At 34.5% G+C, this 26260-nt stretch overlaps 1 protein-coding gene across 1 annotated transcript in view; it reads left to right on the plus strand.

The window, feature by feature from the left end:
* Window positions 1-20945, plus strand: part of LOC143241014 (uncharacterized) — a 37843-nt gene extending 16898 nt beyond the window's left edge. The window contains exons 6-18 of the mRNA XM_076484417.1: window positions 1944-2019; window positions 2847-3030; window positions 4120-4186; window positions 5245-5311; window positions 5677-5739; window positions 8761-8862; window positions 10668-10770; window positions 12597-12650; window positions 14019-14086; window positions 14560-14744; window positions 15261-15317; window positions 17691-17754; window positions 19950-20945. Coding sequence (XP_076340532.1) covers window positions 1944-2019; window positions 2847-3030; window positions 4120-4186; window positions 5245-5311; window positions 5677-5739; window positions 8761-8862; window positions 10668-10770; window positions 12597-12650; window positions 14019-14086; window positions 14560-14744; window positions 15261-15317; window positions 17691-17754; window positions 19950-20020 — 1161 coding nt within the window. The 3' untranslated portion in view covers window positions 20021-20945. The remainder of the gene's footprint in view (window positions 1-1943; window positions 2020-2846; window positions 3031-4119; window positions 4187-5244; window positions 5312-5676; window positions 5740-8760; window positions 8863-10667; window positions 10771-12596; window positions 12651-14018; window positions 14087-14559; window positions 14745-15260; window positions 15318-17690; window positions 17755-19949) is intronic.
* The last annotated feature ends 5315 nt before the right edge of the window (window positions 20946-26260 follow it).

Genomic DNA, 26260 nt, shown 5'->3' on the forward strand with positions numbered 1-26260 from the left:
TTGCAGTTGGGGCCCGGCATGGCCAGGTGGTTAGGGTACTTCGCTCGTAATCTGAGGGTCGTAGGTTCGAATCCCCTTTACACTAAACATGCTCTCTTTTTCAGCCGTGGGGCGTTATAAGTGACGGTCAATACCACTATTCGCTGATAAGAGAGTAGTCCAAGAGTTGGCGGTGGGTAGTGATATCTAGCGGCCTTCTCTTTAGTCTTAAAATGTTAAATTAGAAACAGTTAGCGCAGATAGCCCTCGTGTAGCTTTGCGCGAAATTCAAAACAAACAAATTTTCAATTTAAAGATCTCCTATCTAGTAATTTACTATTTTTTCCACATACACTGAACTCATTTGAATTCCTCTAGACCTCCATCATGGAGAAAGTTGATGGTGTCATTAATTTATCTGCAACTCTAAGCGATACAAGTTCCATCTCCAAACGAAAAGATAATGCGCCTTCTTTGTTTTTGTCTAATTCACACGATATCGTTTACCATGTTATCTATTAATTGGTCGTACTGCAACAAATTCAGCTTGATAAGATAAATGATCGAGTCCTTCCATGTCTTTCGTAACTTTAGCTAAGTTCTTCTTTTCCCTGTGACACTCCAAATCTGATTGATAAACTAGCTATTAATGACTGGTAGTTGTTATGGCCCTCAATCAGAAGCTGGTCCTTTTAAACACGCAGCAAGATAGATAAATTGTTATTCACTGACCCTTCCATTCACTTTGGAAATTATTTTAAACTGCTCCTAATTTGTTTGTTTTTAATTTCGCGTAAAGTTACACGGAGGCTATCTGCGTTAGTTGTTCCTAATTCAGCAGTGTAAGACTAGAGGAAAGTCAGGTAGTCATCACCGCTAACGTTTGGGCTTCTCTTTTACCAACGAACAGTGGGATTGACGTCACACTATAACGCCTCCACGGCTGAAAGAACGAGTATGTTTGGTGCGACTGGGATCCGAACCCGCCACCCTCATCTTACGAGTTTAGCGCCTTAACCACCTGGCCATACCGGGCCACTCCTAATATGCCTCCAAAGATACATTTTCATCATAATCTACTGGCTTCCGGATTGGGCAAAACTGGCCTGGTTTAATCCTTGAAGTTGCCAGTTCACCTTCCAAATGTTTTATCCTACTACTGACTTTCTTTTTTACTTCTTAGATTTTATTGCTATAATCTAGCAATAACGCATGGCCAAGCATGTTAAGGCGTGCGACTCGTAATCTGAGGGTCGCGGGTTCGCATCCCGGTCGCGCCAAACATGCTCGCCCTTTCAGCCGTGGGGGCGTTAGAATGTGACGATCAATCCCACTATTCGTTGGTAAAAGAGTAGTCCAAGAGTTGGCGGTGGGTGGTGATGACTAGTTGCGTTCCCTCTAGTCTTACACTGCTAAATTAGGGACGGCTAGCACAGATAGCCCTCGAGTAGCTTTGTGCGAAATTCCAAAACAAACAAACAAAAAATACAAAAACTGAACTACCTGAAAGCGACAGAAAAACCAGCTGACATACTCGTTGACACAACAATCAGCATCCATCTGTAAGAAAAGACCCACAAAGTAATGATAACTTAGCTTAGTCTAGCTTGTGTTTAGATTCTACTAAAACTGTTTCATAAACATTCAAGAATGATCCAGTCATTAATCCATGTACTTATCACCTTACATCAAATTCCATCTAGCCAACAACAATAAAAAACATAGCCTACAACGTTATTATACTACGAATCATGACGGTATCGTAATTTTAATATGTTTTGGATAAGAAGACACATTATTTCATTTGGATTTTATTTTAGAACATAAAATAAATCCTTTTGCGTACAAAAAACACAGAAGAACAGGATGAAGAAAAATATAAACGTTTATGTTGGAAAATTGATAAAGTTGTAACAAATAAGCGTCCTGATCACGAACTTAATATTTTCATGTGTATTATATAGGCCATGCCCGATGTTTTACTAGAAAATAAAGAAGGACAAACACCCTTCGACATAGCAGCTCAGTACAATAGAATTGGTGAGTTTCTCGTCACTGAATTAAAAATATTGTTTGGACTTTTTGTGTTATCTATGCTTTTCTAAAATAATTTTGTTTCAGTCATGTTATGCTCAACTAAAAACTGTACTCTTTAAGAAAGACACTTTTCAAACTCTTTAATACTGAAGATTACTGTCTCCCTAATTGCTCGAGATTCCATATCTGAACACTTGTCAAGAAGGATAATCCACTAAAGATATTTCTAGAACTTAAAATGTATTGTGAAATATTGTAGTTTCTCTGTTTATTTCTGTAATGTTTTCAATTTACTGTAGCTTAGTTTGTTTGATTTGGAGGGGTCACCTATTTCAATCATTTGCACCACTTTACAGTAGTGTTTTGTATGTCAATTAGTCAGAAGGCACTAAATTGACCTAACATAATAGACACTTAACGTTGCGATTTTTACTGTCATTATGTCGGTAAAACGTGCTTATGCCATGAATCACGAGAAGAATTATGCACTTTGTAGGCTACAACACAGTATAATATATGAACTTCAAAACTAAGAAATAAAAGTATTATTAACTCTTAATTTTGGTTCTATTTACTCTTGAAATAGAACACTTTTCAAGACCCTGCAGAAGAAAGTATAGTTTACTTGAGTATCTTACGTTGTATATATTGGGCATGACTTCGAGTTAGAAGTTACAATAGGTTTACGAATAGAATGTCATCAACAGTAGGTACTGTTACATAACTTATAAACCATCATTATTCTCTCACTGTAAAAACGTAATCTGTTGGGTAAGTAACCAACCGTGTGAATCTACTGATCCATTGCTTCCCTTCTGAAAATATTCCAGATGCTGTTGCTTTGTTGTTGGACTATGAGCCTTCCTTTCGAAAAGCAAACCGTGCCTTTGTGGATGCGTGTATTCGAGGCCATAAGAACGTTGTTCAACTGATGTTGGATCATGGAATGAATCCTAATCACGTAGATTCAGATCTTGGAACATCGGGTTTTCATGAAGCTTGCAGATACTTGAGGTGAGAAAAATCTTTCTGAAGGACCGTGTAACGGATATTTAAAATTAGACAACTATTTTCGAATGAACATATGGCAGATATCTGACTTTAGAAAACTCTCTACGAAGAAATAACATACATGCATGTAAATAAACTGAAATTAAAATACTTTTTTAACGTTCTTGCTTAGTCCTAATATCCTCAATAACAAGTAGCCGTTTTTTACTGCATTCGTTAATGTTTAGTATTTTTTCTTAAAGATTTACAGTCAATCCCACTATTCGTTGGTAAAAGAGTAGCCCAAGAGTTGGCGGTGGGTGGTGATGACTAGCTGCCTTCCCTCTAGTCTTACACTGCTAAATTAGGGACGGCTAGCACAGATAGCCCTCGAGTAGCTTTGTGCGAAATTCCCAAACAAACAAAACTTAAAGATTTTAATAATTTTTTAACAACCACGTCTAACTTTTGAGTTAAACGTTAAGCAAAATGCAGTCCATTTCAAATATGCTAGATAAATTTTTAGCATCAACGATCTAGAGTGAACTCTGAATAAGAATCAAATATGACGTTTTGCAGGAGAGCGTGGAATCAAACTAGCAGTAGTTGATGTCCAGATGTTTGGATTACCAGACTTAAACACATTACGGAATTCTTCGGACTTTTAAAAGTTTTTTTCGAGTGTTTAGCTTCATATATGAATATCAACGTATTTTACTGATAAATATATTCATAAGTAGATAGGCGTTCAGACAAACCTGATTTACAGAAATACAAATAAGTTAGAAGTTCTTGAGATTTCATTAAACTAAGCATATGATGTGATTATAATTAGTGTATGGGAAGACTGAACGTCAGATTATTCTAGTACACTAATCTTTAATATTTATTTCCTTTGGCACCACAAACTATTTAATTTTTCGTAATTTTTACAAAATATGTGATTTTACAGTCCTCGTGTTTTAATTTTAACATAATGGTAAGACTTCGCTGTTCTATTTATGTTCTTGGTTTTAACTATTTCAGTTGTATTTCTGTTAGATTGTTGTTCATGTAAAAATATGTCTTTAAGGCCCTATTCATGTTTATTTTCTCGTTTTATTTTTTAAAAAGGTATGACGTCACAATCCTCCTCGTACAATATGGCGGCGACCCTGAAGTAAGAAACAATAAACACGAGGTAATATTCACCACTAAATGTCTTACTGGTAACGATTTTTTAAAATTATTTCATCGAAATGTGGGAGAAAATGTGTCTAACGTAACAAGTGAGGGCTATTATGTTATTATTTCTTTCTTCGTAAATTACTTTGATAATTAATTGCCTTTACCAAACATTAATCAAAGGCTTTTCAAGTTTTTAGGCTGTTTTCATTGAATGAAGTATCTCTGCAGTTTTATTCCATCTCAAACAATTTTGTGTTTTTACTACAGAAAATAACTTTAAAAAATGTTCAGCTTGTTGACTTAAGCAGAGAATTTTATCTCAAGTCTGCAAGCTTAATTATTCACTTTCAATAACTAGATATGCGCCAATTAAAAACTAACACGGTATTAAAAACACAAATATTTACAAATTAGGAACATGAAAGAAAAGCGATGAAAACATCATCTCATGGTAAAAAATGTAAATTTCGTGTTTCAGATAAAATGTTAATTGATTTGAAACATATGAACCAGCTTAAACGAGGCCCGGAATGGCCAGGTGGATAAAGCACTCGACTCGTGATCTGAGAGTCGCGGGTTCGAATCTCCATCACACCAAACATGCTCGCCCTTTCAGCCGTGGGGGCGTTATAATGTGACGGTCAATGCCACTATTCGTTGGTAAAAGAGTAGCTCAAGAGTCGGCAGTGGGTGGTGATGACTAGCTGCCTTCCATCTATTCTTACACTGCTAAATTAGGGATAGCCAGCGGAGATAGCCCTCGTATAGTTTTGCGTGAAATTCAAAAAATAAACAAACAGACAAACTTAAACGAGGTTTTATGATGAGTTAGAAACTCTCTCTTTGTTAACCTGAGAATGACCTAAGAAAATCAAAACGTTCTTCTCAGCTTTATTAGTAAAAGTATTAATACCCATACCAGTCATCCTGGGATACATTTAAATGAGGTTTATTATTCTAATTTAATTTGTGTAAATTCTATAGATTTTACCTGAATGAATTTCTGAACATTTTAAACAGTTCTGGTATATAGTTTTCAAATATCAAGGGATTATATTTGATTTTTTTTAGACTCCTAAAACAATTTTGGAAAATTACCCAGCCATTAAAACAGATCGCTTCATTAAACTTTTTAATGGTAAGTATAGTTATCTTGCCAATATAAGAATGTGAATCAAAATAGTTTTAATGAATATATATGAAACTATCCAAAAACAGTATTGCTTTAGCCAAATTGTTTTAGTAATGACATCAGCTTATGGAAAAAGAGCCAGTTTGATCATCCCAAGACTTAAATTATAAATATTATCGTTTATATATATATATATATATAGGAATAATAATAAGTTTGGAAGTGTTTAATAACATGTAATCTATAGCATTTAAGTTTAACAACAATGAATTAATATTATATTCCTGTGAACAATACATTTATTCATAAGCATCATGTAGGTACATTGTGCTGTCAATGTTTTTTGTAACAGTTGCTTGTTTATGTTTCAGAATGGAAGGAGAAACCAAAACTTAAACCCAAATATCTTGACATAATTTCAGCAAATGAACAAGGTAAATTTACATATATAATATATTATTATTTATCAAATATCTCTGTATATTTACTTCTCATTCTGTCAAAATTTATTATTTAATAGGAATACAAAATTATTAATGTAATTAAATACAGTGTTGGAAGTAATAATGGAAATGACGTATATAGTTATATTGTTATTGGAGTACAGTTATATGTCAGGTAACAGCTTACTTTTGGATTGACTACCATCCAACAAACCAGGTAGTGCTACACCAGCTTAATGTCTGTATTAGTACAGTCAGTCATACCATTACATATTAAAGTTTGTGTATGCATAAATATGTATAAATCAAAGTTTTAGTTAAAATGCTACCCCATGTGACAATCTAATATTTTAATGAAGGTTGTATGAATACTCTAAAGAGAATACATGAAACTAGTACTGTTAACAGTATAGAGCTCAGACTCTTCAAAATTTATATTAAGCAACTCTGTAAGTAATATGTTACAATTCAGTAGAAATCTTGTCAATGACCTAGCTGTAGATACAGGTATGAATGTTACCTCCAGAACAGTAACACACATACTGGCACAAAGTGGCTTCAATAGATCTGAAGCTGCTAGAAAAAATGCTACTTAGGAGAAATAATACTATGTAAAACAAATTTTTTTCCTGAATAGTATGTGTTATTTCTTAATTGCTTATGTTGTAAAAGTACAGAAAATGGCCATTATTCCCTTCAAACTTTGCTTTTGTGAACTAGGTAATGAAATTTAGAAATAAATTTATTTTCTATGTAAAAACAGGCAAATTTGCACATTTTCATTTACATAAGGTCTGAATAAAACAACATATGAATCAAGATTTACATATATTTATACTAAAGCTATACAAAAATTTTCCAGTCAGATGTTGAATCCAAACATGTGACAATATGGTGAAAGGAAACTTGGAAGGAAAAAAAATAAAAGAGATCAGTGAAATACATTATAGACTGGCCTTCACAGAATACTAATATCATAAATACAGTTGTACTTATGGTAGGAATGAACCAGATGTGCAATACAAATTAGAATCTCAAACACACTGCACACAGAGCTTTACTTACACTGTTGAACAGTAAACAAACCAACTGAAGAAAAATCAGTAGAGTAAAAATAAAAATTTCACAAAACCAAAAATTTGTCAATGTGATTATCTGACTGATTAACATTGTTGGAAAAACATACCTCTCTTTTGCCTTCAACTTATTGAAATTTAAATACACATGATTAAATTATTTTACTTTGGCTTAAAACATTTTCCTTAGCTTTACTTATAAACTTGGTAATAAATATAACCTTTTTGTAGCACTGCTAATAATACATTAGTAGTAATATTCTGTGATTATGAGCATTCTCTGTGAGTTGCCAAGTAACAACTCACCCTCATATTACATGTAGCTACATGACTGCTTATGTGCAAGCATTATGTTATCAGCCTGCAGCTGTATCAAGTAGATAAAAATTGTAGACTACATAGATTCTTTAGATCTGTGTTCTAACTATGATCAAACCTTTGGAAGCAAAGTTTTTGGTTGTTTACATCTGTCTTGAGGGTTCTGTGTTGGACAGAGAAATTATATCAGAGAAATAGGTGTCTAAGATGCAAGATGAACAGTACCACTGCCAATGTTTAGTATGGCTTTGCTCAAGCATTCTGGACAGATAATAAGAGCAATAAATTGTATAATTTACCTTTACATTGTTTTCGAATTAAGTATGACCTTATTGACATTTAAGATTATATTTGAAAATATGCCTTTTAAGAATAGAAATAACATTAGAAACAGTAATGATGAATATATGAAATAAACCTTAGTCATTAATCCAGCCAAAGAAACATTTGCCACCCTGGCTAGATAGAATAAAAGCTCTAATAAAGATATTGGCAAAAGTCAGGAAATGTCATGAGATAGCATCCAGAAAAGCTACAAGAAGGATAGACCTAGAGCCTAGTTACTCTCAAGACTTAGTACCAAAAAGCTATGAGACAAGCGTAAAAAATAAAAAGGTAGTAGGAATGAAAGAACCAAAAAAGTAAGAAAACAAGGTAGGAGTGGGCAAGATAACATTACAACATTCCAAATGGGTGTGGACATTATTCCAATCATATCTACTTTGTGCTTTGTTCTGAAGTTTGATGCAATTATAGGCTTGATTTTTAATAGTGGTTATTCCATTTAGAAATACTCACAAATTTAAAAAAATTCAAAAATCAGTGGTTTAATACTATTGTTTTTGAACTACTACTCACCAGTCAGATAACTGTAATTTATCTCGTAAACAAAGTATGATTATTAGAGCTTCTTGTATTACTTCCAACATCAAAATCAAACACTCTTTTATGAAGTTATGCATTTTGTAATTTGATTACATACATGTACCTGTACTTGGTTGCTGGAAACAAATTTTACAACAGTGATATTTATATATATATACACACACACATTTAGTTCAAACAATTACCAAGTTACAAGAAACACATGAAGTAGAAATGGGCAGAACAATAGCACACACACACACACACATGGAGGTTGCATCATGTCAAAAACTACCAGGTGTTGTAATGTTATCCTACTCATTCCTACCTTGTTTCCTTATTTTTTGGTGATTCCATTCCTGCTTTCGTTTTCTTCTTTTTTCGCTTGTCAATATTATTAAACCTATATAGGCATGTGTGGAAACTTACAAGATCAAAGAGTAACCAAACAATTTGACTGAATTGTAAGTTATTTGTCATATAGGATGTTCTGCACAATATTTTACTATTGGTCATTGGAAAATTCATGATAACATTAAAACAAAATGAGGTGCTATCCTTAAAATAAATACAAAATACTAGTGCACTGTGTAACTTGTACAGTTTTCTTTTGTATTTTTTGTAACGTAGTAAGTATCTTAATCAATTATTCGCAATTACTCATTGTTTGTGACTTCTGCATGTGTGCCATTGGTGATTAGTTAAAAGGAGATTAAAACTACAAGTTATTCCAATGGTTATTGTTGATTTGTAGGTCTCTATCCTTTACTGAAAATTGAACAGGATTGGACGTTATGTCATCCCAACTACTGCAGTGTTTCTCCATCAACTTATCCTCACACAAACCTTCTAGATGGTAAGTAGAGTTTACTCTTACAGGTCTTTACATAATAAAAAACCTCAGTTAGTTTGATAGATTTGAAAATAACTTTCTTTATTCTCCAGGTTTTAGCAACAGTTTGAGAGTTTGCTTTTATTATGATAATTGCCCTTTAGTTTAGATATTTATCAAGATTTTGATTATTTCTGTTGTTGTTTCTCCCATTTTTCATTAGACTGTGAATTTACCAACAGATGTTACTAACAGAATATTTCCATTCTGAACCTTCAGAGATACCAGTAATTACTGTTACTAACAAAATACATCTATTCCGAACCCTCAGAGACACTAACAGTCACTGTTACTAACAATATCTCCATTCTGGATTCTCAAAGACACCAATAGTAAGTGTTATTAGAAGAATGTCTTCAGTCATCATTCCCAGAGATAATGATGATAATTGGTGTTAGCAGAATGAACTCTAATGGAAACAGATAATCATTGTTACTGCCATTTTGCAGCCTCAAAGACACTGATAGTTACTGCTACTAATGCAGTGCTTCTGTTCTGGAACCTCACAGAAAAAGGTGGTTACTGTTATTAATACTACACCTCCATTCTGTAGAGACACTGATAGTTACTGTTATTTCTCTGTATTGTTTCTAGAATCATGGAATGGTTAGAATTAATATTGTTAAAATTCCTCATGTGAAGATTTAAAAGTAGTGCATTGTGGTTATTGCTCTTAATTTTCATCCAATTTGGAAAATACAAAGAGTAAAAGGGTTAAATTTATTATTATTATTAATTATAAAGCATCATATATTGGTATTGGAAACAAAAAAACAACAACAACTAAAAGTTTAAATACCTTCAATGAATGGTCTCTCTTTCTTTGGAAGTGAAACAGATGGAGAACAGTGCATTCTGCCATTTATAATAGCATTTGGCTTTTTCATCTTTTTTATTATGATTTTTTGCAAGAACCAGTGATTAGTTATGATTAAATGCTTTTATTTAAAATTTGCTTCCTGGGATTTCTTGAAGATCTGTGAGAAACTCTAGAGATACTGTTGAAGATGTAATACCTTATTTCAGTTAGAAGTCTTATAAAAGTTTAATTATCACTGACACTTCATTTAAACTTTTAGAACAATTGGAGAAACAATTCATGTGTAAAAATAAATTCCAAAATACAAGATTTATTATTAACATTGTTTAAATTTTTAGGGTTTATAATATTGCTGTTAAGAAGCTTATAATTTAATTTCCATATAGATGGACTGTTATATCTAACTTTGATTCAAGTATGTTTGTTTTTTTTGTAAAATATTTTTAAAAACCTGTTTGGTAAAAAATGGTGTGAATGAAAAACATTCTACTGGATTTTATTAGGGGTAGTTTGTAGTTTTTCTACTTAGTTTCTGACTCTGAAACACTAAAAATCTTTGTGAAAGGAAAGATGCAAGACCTCCCCTCCATATAATGATGCAAAGTAGAAACATTTTAGAGACAATCAAATAAGTAAATCAGGTTTTAATATAATGAATATCCCTGTTATTGTTTTTATATTTTAAAAATAAAAACCAGATCTCTAGAAATAAAATTCTGAATTTCAGTAACATTTTCTGGTTATATTATTAGAAATATAACTTCAGATAAATTATAAAGAACTTGAAGTACAAGAAAAGTAAATTACTACTATTGGAGTTTTAACTCAAAATAAATATCCTGTTACCACTGTTTCTGTATTTCAAATTGTACTACGTTTTGTTTATTTTATTATTTTAGTGTTAATATTTATTTAAAGAAATTAATAAGTAAAATTTATTTCTTTTTAGGTGATCCATGTTCAATCTGGATTGCACCAGATAAGTATAATTCATGGGTTGTGTTCAATTTAGGTCGTTCCTTTACACTTTCTGGAATCGGGATTATTGGCTGGTAAGTTTTCATGACTTGTGCCTGTATAGACTTGCAATAGGTTCACTTTATTTAAAAGTGTTTGTTATTTTGTTAAGCATAAGGCTACACAACACTACATTTGTGCTGTGCCAAATTCAGATACATAAACCAGATTTTTAGCATGATAATTCCAGAGACTTATGACTCAATAAACGGGAAACATCTGAAACTTTAAATGTGAATTTCATTTCATTTTCTAATAGCCCTCTATCCATTAAAACTGATTAGTGACTTAATATTAACTACTGATCAAAGCAACCAACCCATGTAGATCAGAAACATAGCTAATTAAATACAATGTTTAATCTATATAATGATTACCTTGTATCCCTTATTATGATCAGACTATATCACTTACAGCATTTGAGCTATATCACTTACTATGATTAAACCGTATCTTTTATAATAATCAAACTATATCACATAACAAAAGAAATGAACCACTCATAGTCACTGGAGGGGCACTCAAAAGAACGCATACCTCTGTCTCACAGCATTGTTCATAATCAGCCCTCTAAAAATAAGAAAATATTTCTTTATGTCTGTTGTTATTAACAGACACTGACCATATTTGGCAAAACAACAAGGAACAACATTTGGTAACTTATCGTACTGCATGTTGTTAAACTTATGCATACACTCATAATGTTTGATTCATAACAAATAAATAAGATGTTGAGTTACCTGTGTCATAATAAGTTATGTGATTTAGAAATTGTTCTGAGACATTCCTGCTGAAATATTTTTTTTTCTCAGATTTATTTTAATAACTAGAAGACACACATAAGAGTGCTCACCACACCTCCACCACAGAGAATTGACCATGTTTTGTTTTTCAAAAATAAGGAAATGTGTCGGTATGCTCTGCCTATCATAATAGAACAGTTTCATCAGGATAGTGGGGTATAATATTCTGTATATGTCCACCAATTTTTATCGAAATCTGATCATTTTTGACTGAGTTACAGGGCAAAAATGGTGTGAAAAATTGATTACATTCTATACTCAATATGAATTACTTGGATCATTCTGGATCTTATTACTTACTAAGAATCACATTAATAACATTAGATTCTATGTTCAGGTTTTATACTATTTGTTATAATGTGTCCCATACAAAAGTATTATTATTGGAGCTTTCTGTTCGACTTCTGACATCAAATAGCCCCACTTATAATGTCATGTATTTCATTAAGGTCATGTAACTTGATTGCATGCATTTATCTGTGTTTGTTTGCTAAAATAAAGTTTACAACAGAAAAATTTAGCTGTATAAACGTTTTATTTAGTTTGAACAACTACTAAGTTACAGTAAACAGAGTAGGAATGGTGAAACGATGGGCACACCTTGTCAAAACTCACCACGTGTGTTAATCCACCCATTCCTACCTTGTTTCCTTATTTTTTGTGATGATCCCATTCCTACTTTCAAATTTTTTTATTTAAAACTCTTTATACTTGTGAAAAGGTGAAATCATTAGTTATTCTTTACAGGCTTTGTTGTTCAAAATCCCTTTTGGAGGGCTATAAAAATTATAATTCTAAGTTTTCTTTTGTTTTATAATGTTTTTATATGATTGCAAACTTAAAACTTCAATTTTTCATTTGTATCCATGCTATTGGTTTCAACTTTTGTGAATCATTTGCAAAATTTGAATGTTGAGTTCATAACAACATTTTTAAATTGTTTGTTTTGTTTTATAAAATTTTGATAACGTTTTAATCTAAATTGCTATTGAAGTTAAGTTTTTCTTCAGTGCAACTAAAAATGGACCTATTTCTTATGTGTTACTTTTATAATGCAGGGATAGTGACCAGATGCCAAGAAGATGTTTGTTACAGAAAGCAGAAAACTTGAAGTAAGCATGTCTTAATAATTATAATAGAAGTTTGATGTTAGACACAAAGCTACACAATAGATTATCTGTGCTCTTCCCATTATGGGTATCAAGACCTGACATCTAACATTGCAAATCTGCAGACACATCACTGTGCCACTGGGGACAGAATATACATGTTCATGTCTGTTTTTAACATTACATTAAAATTTGTGTTTTTAGTATGGAAGTGTATATGTGTGTGTGTGTTTAGTACAACATTTCTGTGTTTATTATAATTACTTGTATATTTTAACACATTTTTTATTAGTATTACAACATGTTTAATAAGTCCACATTTCTGTTTTTAGTATTACAGCCATTTGTATGTTTTATTTGAGAGTACCTTTGTATAATTAGAATTATGGTAGATATCTATGCTTAATACAACAATACATTTTTTGTTAAGTATGACAACACATTTATAAGTTTAATATAACATTTAATTTGTGTACTTTGTATGGTAGTCTGTTCATATGATAAGATCGACAATACATTAGTGTTCGGTTTCAGAACAAAGTTGTGTGTTTAGTGTGATACCACATTTACATCTATAAAGTAATAGCATATTCAGATGCTAAGTATTGCTACTACCTTTCTATGTTCAATATGGTATCACATCCATATACTTAGCATGATATGACTTTTATATGTATGTGTGAGTTTCAGTTTGGTTTGTTTTTATTTGAGAAGATGTGCAGGAAGAGTAGATTTCTGAAACTTAATATATTAATTCTATAATTAACTTTCTCTGATTTGGAACTGTAATTGGTATACAGCATTTACAAGTATATACAAGATGACATCAGTAAACTAACTAGATGCACTTTTGCAGGATTTCCTAAAGTGTTCTCTTTCTAGAGTTAATACGTCCATAATTAAGAGTAGCAAATATCTTTATTTCTTGCTTTTGGAGTCCATGTGTCATGCTGTGCTGTAATCCACATAAACGTTTTCGTGATTTATAGCATACGCGCGTTTTACTGACGTTATAACAGTACAAATTTCAAGGTCCTTTGTGTGATGTAGTTTTAGTGTCTACCGACTGACTGATAACACAGTACTATACAAACATAGTCTATACTAAAACAGGTGACCCCTCCATGCAGCCTTTGGCCTTCTTTCAGAAATGATAATGATTAACTTTTAGTGTTAAGTGTCTAGGAAATATCATAATATTGGAATTGAAAGTTGTCATTTCATACGATGTTGAATAACAGTAGCATAATTGTTTCTTTACATTAAATATCTATACGAATTTAACGTAGTCTTGTTACATTTTATATCAACAGACTAATGTTACATTAATTTTGTTCTCAATAAGCTTTACTTCTATTATTCCACCAACAGGGGGCCATGGTTCACTGTAAAAATGCTACATTGCCAAAGAATCGGCCCAGCTGAATCTACATCGCCAGGTATGGTAATTTAATTAAGTTCAGTTCTGAGGAAAAAGTTTCTGTTTACTGATACTAAAGAAGCGCTACCTACTGAGAATTTAGCAAATAATTATTGATTGAGAAGTACTTTTTGAGAGCCTAGTAATGTAACCTGAATGTGTTATACTTGGCCATGAAAATTCAAGGATATAGTATAGTGGAGACAAATTAATCACTGTTAATAGCAGAGTTCATGTTTATTTGTGTGATATTCTAATTTAAATTTATTATCATTTTATCAAAATAGTATTTATATGTAACCAAATGACCAGTTTTGATCTACAGAATAGTTTACCTTTCATTTCATGGCATCTTCAAAAAAAAAAAAACATCTCAATAACACAATATTTGTTTGAATCAAAATATAGAAAACCCATTGTTTCTTATTTCTTTATAATGGATTGAAAAATAATTGATTAAATGAATGATAAATTATTTTTATAATCCTACAGGAGTCCTTCAGGAGTTTCATGGATTTCAGGACTCGGCACAGTATTGGAGGTTCTTCATTAAAGACAATCATGGTGCATCTTTCACATCTTTTCACGGAATCCAGTTCTACGGGGTGGATTCTTCACTTTTAGACTTTTTAGAGGATCTTCACCTAGGATATTTAGCATCATCTCTTGTACAAAAAGTAAAATAAAATGAATTCAAGTGTTCATAAATATCTTATTGTGCTTCTAGTTTATAAAGACTGACATATCACGATTATTGATTAACGACTGAGATTTACTATTTGTTATTTCTAAAAACTGCTTTAACTTCAAGTTTCGGTAATGAAAGCACAGTTTTAACTATATACATATTTCTAACTTTTATTATAAAACAAATGAAATAATTAGTTCGACTAACCATACCACAAAATAGATTTTAACTGAAAATCATTTGGTATAAATAAATATAAACATATAAAGTAACAATTTACAAATTTTCCAAAAAGCGTATCTGAAATATTTTTATTAAAATATTTAAAATTCATAAATATTTTTATAAAGCAAACGAAATGCTGTGTTATTACTATAATTTGTAATATGAATAATATATACATGTATATTCGCTTTTGATTTTCAACGATATAAACAGTATGACTTGTGGCAGATACATATTAACCTTCGTACTTTGTGAAGTTATGTTAATTTGTTTTGGACAGGGGTACAACGAACCAGAAGAACTCAAGACTCTTACAAAATCAGACATCGATGAACTGGTATGACAGTACTTATCATTGTTCTATTTTTTCTTTCTTGTATATACCTAATTAAACCTGACTGTTTTACATCATACTAACAAGTTGACTATACAAATCATGAAAGAAAGAAACTTATCTAGACAATCAACCCCGTTGATGTTATTTGTGTCATTTATAAACCGTTTTTACAGATCAATGTTTACAGTAAGTAAGAGTGTATTTAAACAGGTTTGATCAATGTTTACAGTAAGTAAGAGTGTATTTAAACAGGTTTGATCAATGTTTACAGTAAGTAAGAGTGTATTTAAACAGGTTTGACGTTTCAGTTGATCATTCTCAAGTACACAGGTTTGAATGGTAACAACTATTTTTGTACTGAAATCAATTTTTACAGATCAATGTTTACAGTAAGTAAGAGTGTATTTAAACAGGTTTGATCAATGTTTACAGTAAGTAAGAGTGTATTTAAACAGGTTTGATCAATGTTTACAGTAAGTAAGAGTGTATTTAAACAGGTTTGATCAATGTTTACAGTAAGTAAGAGTGTATTTAAACAGTTTTGACGTTTCAGTTGATCATTCTCAAGTACACAGGTTTGAATGATAACAACTATTTTTGTACTGAAATCAATATTTAATAATATAAAAATGAATGAAGAATGTATATAAATTATAGAATTTGTAGATGTGTGTGCATATTAATACCTGAGTTGGCAGTTTATCCATTTATGGCTTAAAAAAAAGAATTTGTATATTTATAGGATGTGCTAAAAATTTGAGTAATATTAGGAATGTCTTGTTGTTTGTTGGTTTTGAATTTTGTGCAAAGCTACTCAAGGCCTATCTGCACTACCCATCCCTAACTTAGCAGTGTAAGACTACAGGAGAGGGAGCTAGTCATCACCGCTCCCTGCCAACTCGTGGGCTACTCTTTTACCAAAGAATAGTGGGATTGACTGTAACATTATAATGCCCCAATGGCTGAAAGAGCTAGCATGTTTGGTGTGAGGGGGATTCGAACCTGCGACCCTCATATTGAGAGTTGAGTGTCTTAACCACCTGGTCATGCCATGCCCAAATGTCTTGAGAAAGAACGATTAAAAACAAATGAGAGTTGTTCCTGGGTGTTTATTACCATGGGTTATTTGATTTTATTAATATGGATTTTTTTATTTTTCTTCTGTTAATGACAGGTTTGTCCTTTAATAAGGTGACATTCTGTTCACGAAAACTGTGATGATTATATGATCACTGATGTTGGAAGATAATATCTGATGTTCTTTTCATTTGATATTTAAATTATTTCCTGCTTCACCTATATAAATAATTGGACAGTTCCTACAATGTAATTTAAATGTTTCCTAGCATGATGGGTTTGTTGTATAATTCTCATTCCAGGGAGTGAAAGTGAATCTAATTGTTAAGTTTATATTTACGTGCTAATCTGTTTTAAGGACCTGGAATGGCCAGGTGGTTAAGGCACTCGACTTGTAATTTGAGGATCATGGGTTCGAATCCCTGTCACACCAAACATGCTCTCCTTTTCATCTGTGGGGGTATTATAATGTTATGGTCAATCCCACTATTTGTTAGTAAAAGAGTCGCCCAAGAGTTGGCGGTGCATGGTAATGATTAGCTGCCTTTCCTTTTCATCTGTGGGGACATTATAATGTTATGGTCAATCCCACTGTTTGTTAGTAAAAGAGTAGCCCAAGAGTTGGCAGTGCGTGGTAATGATTAGCTGCCTTCCCTCTGGTCTTGCGCTGCTAAATTAGGGATGGCTAGCACAGATAGCCCTCGAGTAGCTTTGTCCAAATTTCAAACTAAACCATGAAACTGTATGTTCTACAGCATCTGATGTTAACCATAAACGGGTTGGTAAAACGCCCTAGAATCTTTTAGTTAAAATCTTTGTCTTTATTTCAATTTATTCTTTCTGTAACCTAAAAGGTTTTACGTCCTTTGACGTTTGAGTGGCAAATTCTTTGTTTGATAATTGAAGGTTATCCGTTTAGTTATAGCTTTGGGATAGCTGATATATATATATATGTTATAGTTCTGTATTATAACCTTTATATGTTTGTAAAGTGTGAAATGTCAGGTTTATGTGTTTGTGTATACAGTTGATATATGTTTATGTGAGTCTGATTGTTTTTGTGTTATAATTACTGTATTTATATAGAATGTAATGTGCTTGTTTCTGTCATACAATGTTTAATAATTATACAACATTGAAGAATATTGTGAAAATATCAGATGGTATTATAAATAGTACATCATATATTGTAAAAATGAGACAATTTTATGTAATCTTCTATACACACACACACACATATATATTCATATTTTCTTTTTCTGTGTGAATTTTAATTTATATTACTCATTAAATCAGGTGACTGACCATGAATATCGTCTGAAGTTATGGAATGCTATTAACCACGAGGACAAAAGGACTGGTGAGAAACGTTCTTAAATATACTTATGTGCTGATTTTTTACCTTTTAAACAACATGTCTCAAATACATCACACTCACACTATGTGTTAGTAGCTTAAATGTTGATAACATTACTGTATTAGATTGAGACTTGTTTTGATACATTAGAACGATTTTGAAGCCTTACCACATCGTTGTAGTCTCTGTTTCCACTTTCGGTTATCCTCTATCTGACACTATGCATTTTGGCAATACTGCATTGTTTTCTGCATTGCAGAGGGCTCAATTGCTAGGATGTCATGTTCAAATTATACCAATCATCCCTACAGTCTTTTCATTATCAATCTAGTTTAAATGACATTTTAACTTTCTAATTGCACAGATATTCTTTGGTATGCATTGAGTTTATCAGCATGTCTTCTTGTGGAATATCAACAATAGTAGTTTCATTATACAGCTAGTTGTGATGGTTGAACAAGAAGTATGACTAGAAACGTTATCGTGTTAAAACATGTTCTGTTCGTTTCCAAACAGAAATCAGAGAGTCTTCTTGATTATGTTGAGTACAGTTATCTAAGACATGTAGATGACATTTGCCACTGTACTGTGTGTTCAATGGTTTTCATATATACCAAGATGCTGTTTTTTGTACCATGGTTGTTACAAATCGATACATACCTCCTTCTGGATGATCCTGATTCTGAAACTAATCCATACTCCATTGTTTTCTAGTGCCATTAAGTAACTGTGATACCTCTGTCTTGGATTTTCTATTTTCTCAGTTTTAACAAATATTTAAGATCTAAATGCATGAATATTTTTCGTCTCAAAGGGTTGTTACATACCTTTCCCGAAAGCAATCACTTTTTTGGTGGCATCACACTGCCTATGAAATTTTAGTTTTATGAAGTTAAGTGTAAGGTAAAGAGTGTGAGAAAGTGGCCATCCTTTGGTCAGTCTCTAAGGAATTAGGGGGCTACAATACCCAAAGTCATTAGAAAATTATTGGAATGAGTGGTGTAGAGGTCACCTTTATAAGACCAACTGATAATGGAGGCTATAATATCTCAATGGTTTTATATGGAAAATAAGTGCAAGGTCATAAAGAAAGGAACAAGTTCAACATGGATTTAATATCTGTTTTCTGTATCCAGCTTTCAAACCCACACCAAACAGATCCCTTCCTATCTAACCTTGCACCTGTTTCCCAGTTATTGGGTTATAACGTTTCATGACCCGTACTTGTTAACTCACTTGCTAAAATCATTTCCTAATGACTTAGAATATTTTAGTCTCCAAATCCATAGAGACTGATCAAAGGCCACCCACTTTCTCACACTTTGTAAACTTCAACCAATGTTAATTAGTGATGTCGAGAAAACCCACTTGTAGAGAAGTATATATGTAAAAACGGCTCGTTTGAATTGAGAAAATATTTTATGTAGAGGAGCGAACAACGTTTCGGCCTTGTTCGCTCCTCTATGTAAAATATTTTCTCAACCCAAACAAGCCGTTTTTACATATATATTCAACCAATGTTACTTTGCACATAACTTAATAACAACAAAATGATGTTAAAATGTATTTCTAATACATACCATTTTACCCCGTCTTTATAGTATTTGTTATTGTCAGCCATCTTAATATGACGTACTGATCCCTGTACTAAGTAAATTAATGAAGGTATTCCCCAGAGTTGAAAAACTCACCACCTATGCTCACCAGGATATTGTGGGCTATCTGTTTATTGATTGGTTTATTTGTTTTTATGTATTTAATTTCTGGAAGAAAATCCACATCTATTTCAAGACTGCTCCAAAGCACAATTCTAAAACAGCCACAGTGTTGGTTTATTATATGTGCATTTGTACTCAAGAAAACACTTATATCCAACATAGTTTTAACATTGGTATTATATCCTCTCCAGGTTTCATCTTGAAGTAATCACAGAAGTTTCGGTATAATAAAGTTAGAGACAATGTACATTTTGCTCATCTTTGTTAAATGGATTTTAAAAATAACTAATTTTTAAATTATCTGAAAAAGAAGGACATACTTGAACTTTAAAACTAGAAATCTTGAATATGTATATATCCATTAGAAGATGCACACCATTCCTGAGATACATGCATAAGCTATGACTCGTTCATAATATTATATCTCATGTCATACTTATATGCATACATGTTGGTAACTTGGTGTCTTTATGTTTTTAGGTTCGTTACCACGGCAACAGAGTGCATTAGATGCCCTGTTTTCAGAACTGGAGTCCATGTTGATCAGTTAATGGCCACATTTTTATGTACCTTGCATCAGTGTCAACTCGTGGTATAAAATCACAAGAACAAATGTAACTACATTATGAGGTTCGTGTTTGAAGACAGTGTGGAAGTATGGTTAAAGTTGCAAAACATCAGAAAAAAAAATGGAAGACCTGTATTTACTCATTACATAAGCTAGCCTAAAAAGCCTAGTTATGTACTTTGAGTTAAATTGGATGTTTGTATCTGAAGTTAAGGGCATTGAAGAATATAATACGATGTTAGTAGAAGAGTGGGTATGATGGAGACGTGTGTGATAAAGCTACTTTTTTTAGTCTTCGAAACCTTCAATGTAACACATAGCTGGCACTTCTTTTACCAAGTTCAGTACAACAAGGATGTTATGAAAGTTTTATTAATGTAATGTAACACAGATCTAGCTAAGCTTTTACCAAGTTCAGTACAACAAGGATGTTACGAAAGTGTTATTAATATAATGTAATTAGAATGTGACATAACTTATTAACATAATCTAACAAGGATGTGGCATAGCGTTTATTAACATAATCTAACAAGGATGTGGGGTAACTTTTATTAACATACTATGACAAGAATATGGCGTAACGTTTATTAACATAATCTAACAACGACTTGACACAACTTTCTGATAAGTAATTTTGATAAAGTTAAAACATGACAATAAAAGTAGTATTTTTATATTTTAACATTCATTCTTCAGCTTTTTAAATGTCTATTCCGATAATTAATTGTACAACATAATAGCTATAGAAAGTTTGTGTACTTAGAAAGTCACTGAAACTTGGTCTTAAACATGACGCTTTTGTTTTGTTTTTAACGATACGATTTTTGCTAGTCAAAAAAATATAGCTCCGTTGTGAAGTTAACGAAATATATCTTCAGGACTAAATAAAAATGTTACATTTAATCAAAGTATTGTATCTCTGAGTACCTCTAGACATAAGCGATATCATCTTAAAGTATATCGACATATTGTGTTTTTGTCTACACTATGTATTCATTTGTTTCTACATGTGTTTGGCCACAAAGCAATAAAAATGCTGTAATATTTTCTACCAGGACAAATTTTTCACTCCTAGTTACCAATCAGTTGCAGAATCTCACACTAGGTGGCGATGAATGTTTCATTGATTTGTTTCACAGGAGGTCATCGCAACTGGTAGTGTGAAACAGCTAGTCGGTCAGGTTTGGTGTCTGCGTGTTTATAATTAACTTGGCAACAAAATATTCCAAAGTAAAGTGGTATAAGGTATTTGTTACTGTTACACAGTTTGTAGACATTTCTTTGTTAATGGAAGAATCAAAGTCTAATCTAGGAATTAAATGTCAAACAATAAAATTACACATGGAGAGCAAAATGAACAGATTTTATCGATTACTGTAAGCAGATCAAATTCAACACGTTTACGACAAAAATAAATCATGATACCAAAACCCACACAGCAGCCAGGCCCAGTGTGTTCGGGTGGTTAAGGCACTCGTAATCCAAGGGTAAAATAGTAGCCAAAGAGTTGGCGGTGAGTGGTGATGACTGGTTGCCTTCTCTCTGGTCTTATACTGCTAAATTGCCCCACGCTAGTACAGCAGCAAGTCTACGGGCTCACTAGATAGCCCGATGTGGTTTTGCTATAAGAAAAAACTGCTAAATTAGGGATGGCTAGCGCCGATAGCCGTAGTGTAGCTTTGCCCGAAATTCAAAACAAACCAAACCACACAACAGCTCCATCATTTGAAATTAATTTTTACCTCGTAGTATTCTTAAAATATTCCAAAGAGTGAATCATAGAAAATATAAATAAAATACGATGTTATGTGTTTGCTCAGTCACTGATCCCTCGGTGTGGATTCTTGTACGTGGTGAGGGGACCTCCCAGGGAAGGTTCTGTTTTGTCTGGTTACCTTCTCTGGAATCTAAACATCTACCCACGTAATACACGTACCCCATTTTCTTATATTACATTCTCTTTCAGAAAAACCTTTAGGGCAAATATCCCCCTTTTTTATTCAGAAGGACTAGAGGGTCTTGCTGGCACTCCAAAGTCAGTAAAGAATATTCGATCTGGAGACATTAGTTGGAACATCCACAACCCAACACAGTGAACTCCTCTTGAATTCAACGGCAATTGGGGATGTACCTATTGAGGTTACCCCTCATGCTACTTTGAATTCATCACGAGGAGTTATTGTTAAGAGGGATTTGAAGAACGTCCCCGAGTCAGAGATTCTTGCTGGTCTCTCCACTCAAGGAGTTTCTACAGTGAGGCGCATCTCCACTCGCAAAGATGGAGTTACACTGCCAACAAATACTCTCGTTTTGACATTTACTTCATCACGTGCACCTGCCACCATCAAGGCAGGTTATCTAATTTGCAGGGTACAGCCATACATACCATACCCTCTCCGATGTCAGAGGTTCGGCCACTCGAAGACATCATGTCGTGGTTCCCTGACATGTGCTCGTTGTGGTGGCAAGGACCACGATGCCTATGAATGTGACATGGATCCACATTGCGTCAACTGCAATGGACCTCACCCTTCCTACTTTCGTTCTTGCCCAAAACGGTTGGAGGAAAAAGAGGTGCAGCGTTTGAAAACGACTCATAACATTAGTTATCCTGAGGCTCGGAAATTGCTGTCCTCCACTCCATCTCGGACATATGCTGCTGGACTTCGTTCCACAACTACAGTGGGAGTGCAGGCAGATCTCTCTGTGCCTCCAAGAGAATCGTTTTTAAAACAAATGAAAAGTCTTTTTACCTCCATGGTTAAAGGGTTGATGAATCGACTTCCACACCCATCTCTGTTCCTCCCATACATTCCAACAAACCTCAAGATCCACATCCTTCAGTTTCAAATACAGGCATTTCTTCTGATACATCTTTTTCTCCCACCACAAGAGACAAAACAATTATTCGTTCGCGTCCTCAGTCACTGGATTCCCCTTCCAATAACAAAAACCTGCCCACCCGACCCAAAGCAGGATCCATGGAGGTTGATAGACCTCCTCCGACTAAAGACAGTAAAGAAAAAAGACGTGGTCGTAAACCGAAGGGTTCTCCAGCCACTTCACCTACCCGTTCTTAAAAATGGCCACCTTGATACAATGGAACTGTCGAGGTTTACGTTCTAATCTGGATTATATCAAAACATTGATTGCTTCCTACCATCCTGTTTGTCTTTCTTTACAAGAAACATTTCTCAAAACTGCTGATACTGTCTCCAATCGGCAGTTTTCTCTGTACAGAAATGACAGGTTGTGTGATGATCGAGTACATGGAGGGGTGGCACTGTTGGTTGATCAACATGTGCCCACCCTGTCTTTGTCACTCAACACACCCTTGGAGGCTGTAGCCATCCGTGTTTCCTTGGGTCATACCATCACTGTTTGTTCTCTGTACCTGTCCCCTGGAAAGACATATGATCAATCATATCTTGATGCTCTCGTTGAACAATTGCCATCTCCATTTCTAATCCTAGGGGATTTTAATGGACATCATCCCCTCTGGGAATGTGCTATTATTGATAGGAGGGGCCGATCTGTAGAGCGGATGCTCTCTGATCACAACCTTTCTCTTTTCAATACTGGTCCTTCCACTTATTTTCATGCACTTAGTCAGTCCTTTACAGCTATTGATCTCTCAGTTTGCTCCCCTTCATTATTCTCCCATTTTTCATGGAGGGTTGACAGTAATCCACTAGGCAGTGATCATTTTCCTATACTTTTGAGAGAAACTGGCCGTGGTTGATACCACCCTACCCGCATGCCTCGGTGGAAGCTGGATCAGGCAGACTGGTCCACTTTCACTGCTCCTGCAGAACTTGATCCTGCCATCGTCAGTCAGCTATCAATAGACAATTGTGTGGCAGCGGTAACTGACTGTATTATACAAGCGGCTGCTCAGTGTATTCCTAAAACCTCGACACGTTTTCCACGATTTCCTCGTTCGTGGTGGAATCCTGCTTGCCACTTAGCACGGAAGGCTCAAAAACGAGCCTGGGATACTTTTCGTAGATATCCCACACTTTCGAACCGCGTCACTTTACAATGGGCCCGTGCACATGCTAGGTGGGTAAGATGTCAAAGCCAGAAGGAATCTTGGATTAAGTTCACAACCAGGATATCTTCTACCACCAGTTCCAAGGTCATATGGGACAGGATTCGAAAGGTCAGTGAGCACTACAATTCTGTCCCCCTCTCGATCTTGCTGTCTGATGGTCAGGAGGTGGCTGATGTTCGGAACATCGCTAACACTCTAGGTGAAAGCTTTTGCCGGGTATCTAGCACTCCTGCTTGTTCCTCCACCTTGGCCATCAAGACTCGGGCAGAGCGTTCACCTCTTTTCTTTCGAACTGACTGTCTCATTGACTATAATTGTCCCTTTACACTGGTGGAACTGAAAATGGCCCTTCATCGGTTTGGCAGTACATCTATTGGACCTGATGATGTACACTATGACACGCTGCACCATCTATCTCCTGCTTCTCTTGATGTCCTTCTAATTGTCTTTAACCAGATCCGGCAGGAGAATGTTTTTCCTGATGCCTGGTGCCAGGCTATTATTTTACCTTTTTCTAAGCCAGGGAAAGATCCCAAGATTCCTTCAAATTACCGTCCAGTTTTGACGAGCTGTCTCTGTAAGACCTTAGAAAGGATGGTTAACGCTCGTCTTGTTTGGTTCCTCGAATCAAACAACCTCCTCTCGCCCACTCAGTGTGGGTTCCGACAACAGCACTCCACCACAGACCACCTAATTCGACTTGAAACATCAATCAGAGAAGCCTTTCTCAAACACCAACATCTTGTGTCAATATTCTTTGACATTGAGAAGGCTTAAGACAACATGGAGGTATGGCGTTTTGCGAGACTTTCATACATATGGGTTACGTGGTCATTTACCCATGTTTATTAAAAATAATTTTAATGGACAGGAGATTTCAAGTTCGTGTGGGTTCGACACTTTCCCGTTCTTTTGTACAGGAACTTGGAGTCCCTCAAGCTGTGTTTTGAGTGTCACACTTTTTAATATAAAGATAAATGCCGTCACTGAACAACTCCCTCTCACTGTTGCGAATGGGCTGTATGTCGACGACTTTCACATCTCGTGTCAGTCGTCGAACATGAGATATATTGAGCTGCAACTACAAACTGCCCTCAATTGTGTACCGAAGTGGACTATGGCGAACGGCTTTAATTTTTCTCTCTCTAAAACTGTTTGCATGCACTTTTGCCGCCAACGGGGTATTCACCCTGATCCTGAAGTTCATATCGGTGAAGTTTTGCTGCCAGTGGTCCCTGAGACCAAGTTCTTGGGGCTTATCTTTGACTGTAAGCTGACCTTTATACCACACTAAAAGCAGCTATGGGTCAAATGCACAAGAGCACTGAACATCCTCCGTGTCCTCTCTAGTGCCAGTTAGGGAGCAGATCGATGTTCTATGTTAAAGGTATATCGTGCTCTTATTCGATCAAAACTCGACTATGGATCAATGGTGTATGGCTCTGCCAGACCGTCGGCCTTAAAGATGCTGGACCCCATTCATCACCAAGGACTTCGACTCTGCATTGAGGCTTTCCGCACCTCTCCAGTTCAAAGCTTATTCGTTGATTCTCATGAACCTTCTCTGCACCTTTGCGTTTGCAAGTATCTTTACTATATTCTTTGAAATTTCGTTCCTTACCAAAGCATCCCACCTGGGGATGTGTTTTCCTTTCTCAGTAGGCTGTACTTTTTTAGAACAGATGATCTGCCATTGCTTCTTTTGGCCTTCGCATCCAGGCGCAGTTGGATGAATTGGGTCTGTCCTTGGATAACATTGCAGAATCCACAGGTCAGCCCATCCCAACATGGCTTATTACAGCCCCCAAATATGACCTTTCTTTCAGTCATCTGAAACAGGCAGATACTTCAGATTGGAAGTACCGTCTTTTATTTAATGAACATCTTTCAAACAATCATTCCATTCCAATTTATACAGATGGTTCCAAATCAGGTACTTCAGTGGGCTCTGCCATGGTTTGCTGCGGTTCGGTGGTTGCGCGCAGAATTCTCTCTACAGCTTCTGTGTTCACTGCTGAACTGTACGCCATATCTCTTACCCTGGATCATATTGAAGCTGAGTAGTACACCAACTGCACTATTTATATTGACTCGCTTAGTTCTCTACTGGCTCTGGAATCGCTACACGTTGGTTCACACCCTGTTCTCACTGATATTCAAAACTGACTG

This window comes from Tachypleus tridentatus, chromosome 13 (genome assembly GCF_004210375.1).
Source record: "Tachypleus tridentatus isolate NWPU-2018 chromosome 13, ASM421037v1, whole genome shotgun sequence".
NCBI lineage: Eukaryota > Metazoa > Arthropoda > Merostomata > Xiphosura > Limulidae > Tachypleus > Tachypleus tridentatus.